Source organism: Benincasa hispida, chromosome 2 (assembly GCF_027475165.1).
Source record: "Benincasa hispida cultivar pf3 chromosome 2, pf3_genome.v1.1, whole genome shotgun sequence".
Lineage (NCBI taxonomy): Eukaryota > Viridiplantae > Streptophyta > Magnoliopsida > Cucurbitales > Cucurbitaceae > Benincasa > Benincasa hispida.
This window is the reverse complement of record NC_143479.1, coordinates 31,361,704-31,372,305: the sequence shown is the minus strand read 5'-3', so window position 1 is coordinate 31,372,305 and position 10,602 is coordinate 31,361,704. Positions and strand designations below refer to the sequence as shown.

At 27.8% G+C, this 10,602-nt stretch overlaps 1 protein-coding gene across 1 annotated transcript; it reads left to right on the top strand.

Moving 5' to 3' along the window:
- Positions 1–2,688: 2,688 nt before the first annotated feature.
- Positions 2,689–9,419, top strand: LOC120071873 (auxin-responsive protein IAA16-like). Its single transcript, XM_039024282.2, has 5 exons — positions 2,689–3,177; positions 5,853–6,112; positions 6,853–6,988; positions 8,190–8,251; positions 9,158–9,419. Exons 1-5 carry the CDS (start codon positions 2,957–2,959, stop codon positions 9,193–9,195), a joined length of 717 nt encoding a protein of 238 aa, XP_038880210.1. The 5' UTR covers positions 2,689–2,956; the 3' UTR covers positions 9,196–9,419.
- The last annotated feature ends 1,183 nt before the right edge of the window (positions 9,420–10,602 follow it).

The window sequence follows — 10,602 nt, the reverse complement described above, 5'->3', positions numbered from 1 at the left end:
TTTTAGGAACATAGATGTTGGGCTATATGTCCTAAAACTCACAGTTTGTAAGATTAAACATATTATATTTTTAATAAAGATGTTATTGAGGTTTTGTTCAAGAAAACTATTATTGAATATGTATATTGCACTAGATCCAATAAACTAAGATCCATGGCTATTACATGAGTACTTGGACTTTATGTGGAGACATAAGAGTGGATCAAGTTTGAGTAGATTGGCAAAACGGCCTATAAATATACGGATAAGTTTGGATATCTTATTATGGAAACACTATCGAATGCGGCTCACTTTGTACTTTGTACAAACGATGTGATCTTGAATCGTTCATGTGAAGACATGTGAGTGGAGGCGTCCTATGCAAAGAGTTTGTGTAAGACCGGACTAAGAAATAAGTCATTCTTACTTTACAACGTTGTTTACCGTTTAAGACTGACTATTTCAAAGCAATGACTTAGGTAACTTGACCTTAATCTTAATTTAACTATGAACTCTTGTTTATTTGGGATTATCCTTAGATTTGCATTGGTAAAGGTTGGCTCAACGATGCCCACTCAGTAAGTATCCCATTTCAAGGGTAAGATCGAGTAGATAGCTAGAGACATAGGATGCAAGACGAAATCCACTCCTATCCACTTTTAGGGATATAGTGAGGTTGTTCTCTTAAGTGCTTACTCTGGTTCTTGAACAAGGGGCCCCACCCTCTCATTGGCCTGAAGGGACTCAGTTTGGTGATTGGATCATAAACCAATTATTCATTAGAGAATTAGTAGGACTTAAGGAACAAAATGTAATCTCGGGGGTAAAATAACTTTTGACCCAGCCGTTATTACGAACAACCTGTGAAGGGTTGACTTACTAATTATGGTTATATCTAGTGGACTTACTAATTATGGTTATATCTAGTGGACAAAAATATATCTACAATGAGCAGAGTCTAACTACTGGGCTTTAGTGGAGTGACCCGGTAGTTAACAAATGTTGGTTAATTAGGTTAAAGAGTTTAGCCAGTTAATCTCGGATCGTTAGAGCCCGTAATCTGCAGATTCATTAGATCCCCCTGCTAGCTCACAAACGGACTAAACCTTAGAATAGTGTGATGAGAGAATTTGAAATGTTCAAATTCGAATTAAGGGAATCAGTAATTATATACAATATAGTTATGCGTTTGATTATCGAATTAAATGAAATTGGAGAATTTGATCTTATTTAAATTTAATTTAAATATTAATTACATGAATAGAGATTCATGTATTAGAATTGGTGTTTAATTAATTTAATTAATTAAATAGTTTAATTAAATATTTATAATTAATATTACTAAAAATTAATTATTGGAATGAATTTTGATTAAAATTAATTTTACAAAATTATTCCAAAATTTGAAATTTGATTTCAAAATTAATCTTTTGGTTAAAAAATCAATTTAATTGAAATTTGGATTTCAATTTTAAAAATTGATTTTAAATTCAAATAAAATGGAAAAGTTTGTTTAGTGGATTGATCTCACTTTTAACACTTAATTTCCACTTTAATATTGACCTATATGATGTAATGAGAATATGAATTTACTTTGCATGATCAGGTTGAATAAACTTGAGTGAAAATTGCTGAGTTTGCTAGTTTTTTTAAGAAGAAAGTCCTCTTCAACTCAAAATAAAAAAACCAGTTTTCTCTCCAAAATTTCCTAAAATTTCAGTTCATTTTGGAATCCGCCTTCCAATCCAAGGTCCAAGAGAATAGTATGAAAGATCAAGTGGTGGTCTACAAGCATTTAGAGTGAAGATTCAAGCTAGATTTTAAGATTGAAGAGTTCTTCAAAGGTATATCTTCAAAACCCTATTTTAATGTTTTAAACTTGCATGTTTCTATGCTAAAATTGATGGAATTAGAGTGCTTAAGATTCAAATTGTTTTCGCTAATTGCATGCTAAGTCCAACATTAGACATAAAATTGAAAATTGCAAATTTATTAAATATAAAATTAAATTTTAGAAACTTATTAGATACTTTCAAGACTTTAAAGATCAAGTATACATACAAATTTTGAAATTCAGATATTCAACATGTAATTTAACCTATACTAAATATGAGAAGTATTTTGTATAATTTAACGCAAATAATATTAATATTATAAGTGAATCATCATGTTATATGTTATATTATGTATAAGAAAGACAAACGTTACTCAATTTGATTAAATATATTTTAATATGTAAAAATGGTAGTGATGAAAGAATAAAACCTTCAACATCTAGAAAGAAAGATGGAAGGTGGAAGGAATGTCATGTTAATTACTACTGAATTGAGCACACTTTGACATTTTAATGTCCATAACAAATAATAAATGGATGTTTTTAAATATAAAAAAAATGAACCAAAATATAGTAAAATTCTAGAACTATCAATGATAGATGCTAATAGATACCGATAGACTTCTATCAGTGACAATGATAGACACTGATAGAAGTTTATCAGTGTCTATCAACATCTATCATTGATAGTTCTAAAATTTTGTTATATCTTGTAAATATTTTCAATAGTTTTACCATTTAAAATAATTTTTCAATAAGAAAATCAATTTAAACCTAAAAACTTAAAAATAAATAAATAAAAAATAAAGACCATGGCCCCCCCTTGTCCGAATACAAAGGTACTTATAATTGAACCCAACTTCCTTTCATTGGTTAAAATGAGTGGGTCAACTAGGTATTTTAATACATGGGATAAAACTTATAACCTAAGAAAGAGAAAAATTATAAAAATTCCCCTTATATTATATTCTTCTCATAACCCACTTTATAATTTCACACTTTCCCCTATTTTCTCCTCATCCCTTCCATAACCATAACCACTCCTTTTCTTCCATTCCTTCACCTCCCAAAAAAAAATAAAAAAATAAACAATAATAATAAACCAAACAAACCTTGTAGAAATAGAGAAATTCTGAAGTGAAAATGGGAAGCTTAATTGACTTTGAAGAGACAGAGCTCCGCCTTGGGCTGCCCGGCGGTGATGGTAGAAGCGACGGCGACGCCATGAAGAAAAGAGTTTTCACTGAAACTGTGGATTTGAAGCTAAATCTTGTGACCAATTCTGACGAAGGCAACAAAACGACAGACAAGAATGTCGTTTCGAGCTCCGTCGGTAAAGATCTTCCCAAGCCTCCCCCGGCCAAGTATGGTTCTCTCTTATATCTCCCTATTTTTCATTTTTTTTAAAAAAAAAAATTGTTCAAGAAAATAATTTTTAGTTAAAAATGTTTTTTTTTGTTAGTCAAAGGTAAAAAAATTATACATGAAAAAATTGAAAGTTACCTTTTTTTTAAAAAAAAATGTAAAACAAAATAAAAAGGTAATAACAATTAATGGACAGATTTTTCGCCTAGGAAATTAAAATTAAAAAGAATTATACGGGTTCTTTTAATACAACAACACTAAATGGAGATTGAACCATCAATTTCTAATTAGTGTTGAATTGAACTCATTTCAACTAAATTAAAAATTAGAATTTATATAAAGGTATAAAATTTTATATTCTATATATAGATACATTTTTTTATTCTAAAAAAATAAGATGAAAAAAACTCAAACGTATTTGCATCTATGAGGGTGATATATATATATATATATATATATATATATATGAAAAGATAGTAGAATTAATATGTATTAAAATTTAAACGAATTAAAAATGAATGTATATTTTTAATAGTGGTTAGTTAGTATTTGGAAATTAGGGTTATAAATTATAATGATAATGTTTTTTTTTATGGACATCAATAATTGAGTTGGGAAGAGAAAGAAATGATGACCAAGTAAACAAAAAGTAAAATAATTGTAGTTTCGGATTTCAAGGAAATCTTTTGTTTGGTTGTCGGGAAAACACACGAAAACTACAAAACATATCGAATCTTTTTTTTTTTTTCTTTTTTCTTTTTTCTTTTTCTCAACACTCAATTTTCCACCCAAAAAAGACCGATATATCCCACGTGTCCACAAAAAAAAAAAAAAAATCAAGTAAAAGTTATTAAAAACAAACTATATACGTGTACAACATAATTATTTTAAATCATAAAACTGTTGAAAATATTTTCAAATATAGCAAAATATCATTTTTTATTTATACAAGATTGCGATAGACTATAATTAAAAACTAATAGACTGTAATAAAAACTATCATTAACACTGATACATGTCTACCGCGATCTATTATAGTGTATCGCGATATATCACTGATAAATAGTGACATTTTGCTATATCTGTAACTAAGTTGGTTCATTTTTCTTTGTTTGATAATAGCGTGTACATATACATATATATATTTAGACTTTAAAGTTTAGTCTTAGTTTTCTTTTTAGATTTTTCTAGGTTTGTTTTTATTTGGTTTATATGTTTCAAAATTTACCCTTTTAAATATAATTTTATACTAGAACATCATTTTCAGTTATTAGTATTAATATCTATTGATTAATCTAAAAAATTATAATTAATTAGTTTTCATTAATTTTCTATTAGTATTCTAATTAATTCTAAATTATCACTTCATAATTTTTTTAATTAATTAATTCAAAAATTAAAGTGTTATTACAAAAATTTGAGAGTAAAAGTATACCCATATTGCGACTAAAAAGTAATAAAAACTTTAAACTGTATATGAAAATGATTTAATGCAAATCCAGATGAAATTCGAATATTTAAAGATAAATAAATGCACTGTTTTAGTCTTCATAGCTTTTGCTTAATTTTAATTAGTCTATAAAGGGAGTTTGGATGTGTATGTTTGCCTTTTTGTTTGACAAATTACGATCAATTTCGAATAATTTCACTTCTTGATTTTACTAGAATTTCATCTCAATATTAAGTAATAAAGAAAATAATAACTAATATATGACGTACGTCTCAACATCTTTTTAATGTAGAAAATTCAAACAAATTTTCAAAATGGTACATCTTTTTTTATCATTTGTTTGTAACCATATTAGAGAAATAGACAATTTCATTTTAAAATCAATTAAAAATGATAAAAAAATAACTTATCTACCATATAAAAATGGTAAGATCCTCACTAACTTAAGATTCTTAACCTCTTTCTTACGTAGTTTTTCTTTTCTTAAACCAACACTCTAAAAACATTTTCATTTTTTAAAAATGGTAGAATCTTAACTTTAGTTTGTATATGTCTTTTGACTCCATTTTTCTTTGACATAATACTTCAAAATGTCTTTTTGGCATCACCAAAAGCTAACAATTATCTTACTTAAAAAAAAAAAAAAAATAGCTTACTTATACACTTTCTTAAAGAATATTTATACACATTTTTTTTTGTCTTTTTCATTACCTTATTTTTTTTAAAAGAAAATATATTAACGTAAACAGTTAAATACAAGAGAGGTCTTTCATGATAATGGAGGAAACCTACTTTGAGATGCAAGCCAATCAAAACAATATCATCTTTCAAAGAAGATGAAGAGGTACAAAAAAACCTCCAAGTTTGTCAGAATATAAGTGACTTTTTTACGGGATCTTTTGTAAAAACAAAACTCCACCACTCTAATAGAAGAAATAATACTAAGAATTTTTTCGATAATGATTGGTAACTCTCTTTAAACATTTTTTTTAAAGAAAAAACTACTAATAGTTCCTAAAAAATTTTTAAAAAGAAACCTAATAATAAATCATGGAACGCATGAGGAAAAAAAAACTAATAAATAAACAAGATTAAATTGAACATACAGAAACTAAGAGAAATCAATTCAAAATTAAGTAAAATTTCGAACTAAAACGGTAAATTTATCTAATTACTTAGGTAAAGGAATAAATTAGTGGTAAATTTGATTATTTAATTTGACAGGGCCCAGGTTGTCGGTTGGCCACCGGTAAAGTCGTTGAGGAGGAACATCGTAGGGCCAAAGAAGAGTAAATTAGAAGAAAGCGAGAAGGGCGCCGCCATAAGTGACGGTGGATGTAGCGTCGGTGCGGCGGCGGCGGCGGCGTTTATTAAAGTCAGCATGGACGGCGCACCGTACTTACGCAAAGTGGACTTGAAGATGTACGGAAGCTACCAAGAGCTTTCCGATGCCTTAAGCAAGATGTTTGGCTCTTTCACCACTGGTAAAATTATAAAATTACCCTTTTATCCTCCATGTGTTGCCAAAACATATTGAAAAATTTCCTAATTCATAATCAATTTTTCGTTCTAATTTTTGTTAAATCGGTATAAATATCATGCCACATAAGCTTATTATTAGTAACATTCATTTATGAAAAAAGAGTCGAATAAGAAAATAACGTTCTTTTGGTAATTATTTGATTTTTTTATTTATAATTTCTGAAAATTAAGTAGATAAATACTTCTTTCTGACTCTAAATTTATTGCTTTTTTTTAATCTATTTTTCTACCGATTATTTCAAAAACCAACCCAAATTTTAAAAACTAAAACAAGTTGTTTTGTTTTTGGAATTTATCAAAGAATCTTAACTCTTTTATTCAATAAAAATGGAAACCATGATAAAAAAAATTGAGAGGAAGTAGACTTAATTTTTCTAAATAAAAAACTAAAAACTAAAGCCTTATTGGGTAACTATTAGATTTTTTATTTTTGGTTTTTGAAAATTAAACCTATTTACTCTCAATTTCTTATCATAGTTGTCATTTTTTTTAATTTTTGAAATTTGACTTGGTTTTGAAAATATTGATAAAAAGTAGGTTAAAAAGAAAAAGAGATAAAAGAAGTATTTATAAGTTAAACTTTTAAAAATTAAAAAGAAAAGTTGAAATGATTATGAAAGAGAACATAAAATAGTTTAGTTAAAAAAAACTAATTTATGTGGGGTTGAAATTGAAATATCAGGGAATTGTGGGCCACAAAAAATGAGGGATTACATGAATGAAAGCAAATTAATAGATGTCCTAAATGGGTCTGATTATGTGCCTACCTATGAAGACAAAGATGGAGATTGGATGCTTGTTGGAGATGTGCCATGGGAGTAAGTCTTTCTCAACTTTCATTCTTTCCTTTCTTTTTAACTGCCCCAAAATTTTTATTACTTAAAAGATAGCAATGATTAGTTGTAATTAATCTTATACCATCTTTATTTATATCTAATAAAAAAAAATCAACTTTTTTTTTTAAAAAACTGTCACACGGTAGATTTTTGTTGGATGCCGTTTGAGCTGGACAAGAGATAGGTGAAGTCTTGGTTGCACCCAATTTATTTTTCTTTTTTTGTTAAAGATAAGACTCTAGTTCTAAGCTAATTTCTTGCCCAAATTATTAATTCAGTCTCTAAACATTAATTTATAACAAAATAGCTACTTGTCTTTTATTTTTGTACCAATTTAGTTTATATACTTTATCAAATTTGTAACTATGAAAAATATTGCCAACTTTTAATGAGATTGTTTAATCAAGTAAATCATCAAATGTGGTTATAAACTATGAAAACTAAGCCATTGTAATTTAAAAAATTTGACACTTGTAAAATTCTGATTGAATTATTCACGAGGGATTAAAATGTTACAAAATATTAAACGCACAAAAATTAAATTGTTACACATTAAACTCTACGGATTCAATTGTTACAATTTTGAATGTAGATAGACTGCATTATTAATTTAATAAAAGTTTAAGAATAAAAAATGTCGTTTTAACCCTTTATTTTTAAAAGTTTGATTATGTGCAATAAACTATAAGCTAACATAACTTGGATAATGTTATAAGTTATGACCATTAATCTCTAAATTTTTTAATGTTTTGTTTAATAGGTCTTTAAACTTTAATAATTATTTAGTTATATCATAGACTTTCAATTTTGTATTTAATACGTCAATGATCTATCAAATATTTATTTTCAAATTGAAATACATATGAGACCTATAAACTACTTTTAAAAGCCTAGACACAATTTTAAAATTTAGGAATCAACCTTTTAACTTAACCAATATATATCTGTAATTTTCTTTTTCTTTGCATTTCCATTTATTTACATTAATAAATATTTTACCTAAAATAAAAGATTTTACGATCTAGTATAATAAAATTAAAAAAAAATTATGTTGAAATTTAACTCCAGAAATTAATTATAATAAGATATTTAGAAGAATAAAGAAAATATTTATTTTATTTTCATCTCAAATGATGTATGCATATTATATATAATTGAACTAATAAGTGTTGTTATTGGACAGCATGTTTGTGGATTCCTGCAAACGCTTGAGGATAATGAAAGGATCTGAAGCCATTGGACTTGGTAAGTTAAAAATAATTTAACAAATATAACTAATATGCTTTTATACAAGTTGATAAATATTGTAGAATGACTTTTTTTTAAAAATAAAAATAAATGATTAAAATAGATATTTTGAAAGTTTAGAAATCGAATTAAGTTATTTTTATATTCAATTTTTCTAAGAAAAAATAACTAAATTTTTTTTTATCATTCTTTAAGAACCATAATTTCTCTTTTCGTTTTTTATTTTCATTTTTAATATTTGGTTAGACTTCATTAGATTGACCAAAATTTCAATTTGTAATGGTATATTTGTCCAAAAATTTGAAAATAACGAAGTAGGACATTTCACTATCAAAGTTCATTAAGAGCGTGTTAATTATCCATACTGCTCTCACATACCAGAGTTCAAACCGACTAATACAAGGAGGAATATGAGTGAGAATGAGGAGTGCAAGCACAATCAAATAAGAGTGGAAGAGTCCTAGCGTGTGAGAGTACTATTGTATTTGATTGTTTAACGAGAATGCAAGGGAAGGAGGAGGAGGGTGAGTGCATGGGAGGGAATGAACCAGAAGAATCCTAGTTCGTGTGCGAAATTAATCTGACTATCACTTAAATCGAAGGGATAAATTGATAAATTAATACACTCTTAATGAATTATGACCATGATAGAAAGTCATACTTCATTATTTTTTAAATTCTTGAATAAATTACTTAAGATAATGAAATTAAGATCATTCATACAAATTAAATTCGGTTTTTAAAAGTAAAATCATGTGGATGCCCATATACATATATGTTAACATTGAGTGTGTTTAATTTTTCCTTGTATTTCTTTTGTCCAATTTTATTTACTTCTATTTAATATTTTTGAATAAAATTCTTGATCAATGTAAATTAATATATTCATTGTTAATTTTACAGCACCAAGAGCATTGGAGAAGTGCAAGAACAGAAACTGAACTACTACTATTAGTTTTTTTTTCCTTGTGGAATCATAAAAATGATTATATAATTAATAATAATAATAGTAACTATTATTACTATTATTTGTTAGCTTGCAGTTAATATCCAATTGATGGTCATATATCAAACCCTACTCTATAGAGGGAGGAGTTTGATTCTGATCTGTAACATATCACCTTTTGTCTATGTAATTACTATATAAATGAAATATTTCTCACCAGATTTTGTATTCTATTATCTTAGTTAAGATTATTTAGTGAAAATATGTCCATCCAGATCTTGTGTTTTTCTTTCTTTCTTTTTCTTTTCTTTTTTTTTTTAAACAATAGTAGAGTGGAGGGATTGGACCTCAAAATTCGAGAGACCGGTAATACAAGTTTATGTCAGTTGAATTATGTTCATGTTCACTACAAGAAAAACATTCTCTCCTAGTGCCTAGAATTATCAACAGATACCTAAAAACACATTGAGAATTTCTTTTCCGACATTGTGAATGTTGTCAGGGTGATCATTGAGAGACTGAGCAACTATACAGCATCGAGAAATATATAATCTCTTGACACTAGAAATACGCCATACGCATAAGGAATTCATGCATTGCTCGACAGTCTTTAAAGGTCGTCGGAACTTCTCTTTGCTTTTTTTGAGATGTCCGCTCACCTCTGATGCCACTTATCATGACGTCTAGAAAATCTCAATCTGCCAACAATTTTTTTTTTTTTAATCTTCAGGCATCAGGAAATAGGTTATTTGCCAACAAGCAATGCTGATAATAGTCCTCAATTTTTTAAAACTTTTTTTAATAAAATTGAATTCGAATTTTCAACCATGTAAGTCAAATCTTGTAATACAAGAATAATTCACCACAAACATTTGATTAACATTGTTCATACATGAAATATAATAAAAACAAATTAAATGGCCCTTCAAGTTTAGCAAAACAAGTATTTTAACAAGTTTGCATAAACATCGTTCATGAAATATAACAAAACAAGAGGTGGTTTGCAAGTCATCATGTCACTCCTCTTTCATAAAAAAACCAACCTCAGGCAGGTGAGAGTCTTCAAGGTTCAATAAACCTCATAATCTCCCAAGAATTAGATTCAACAATCAACGAAGGATTCTGACCGTACCACATGCGATCCTACTCCTTCAAACCTTCCACAATAGTCATCAACACCTTCACACCCCTATTATGACTGATGAACTTATAACCTCCTGAAATAGGCTAACCACGCGAATCTCTTAGAATCCATCCCAAATCTTCCCTCCCAAGAGACTGCGACCATGCCACATCCGCATTAAGCTTCCAATGACCATCCACAGACGCGACGCAAACCTCATTTCAAATGACTAACCACAATAACAAAAGAGGATCTAGCATAAAAAATGGCTAAAGAGGA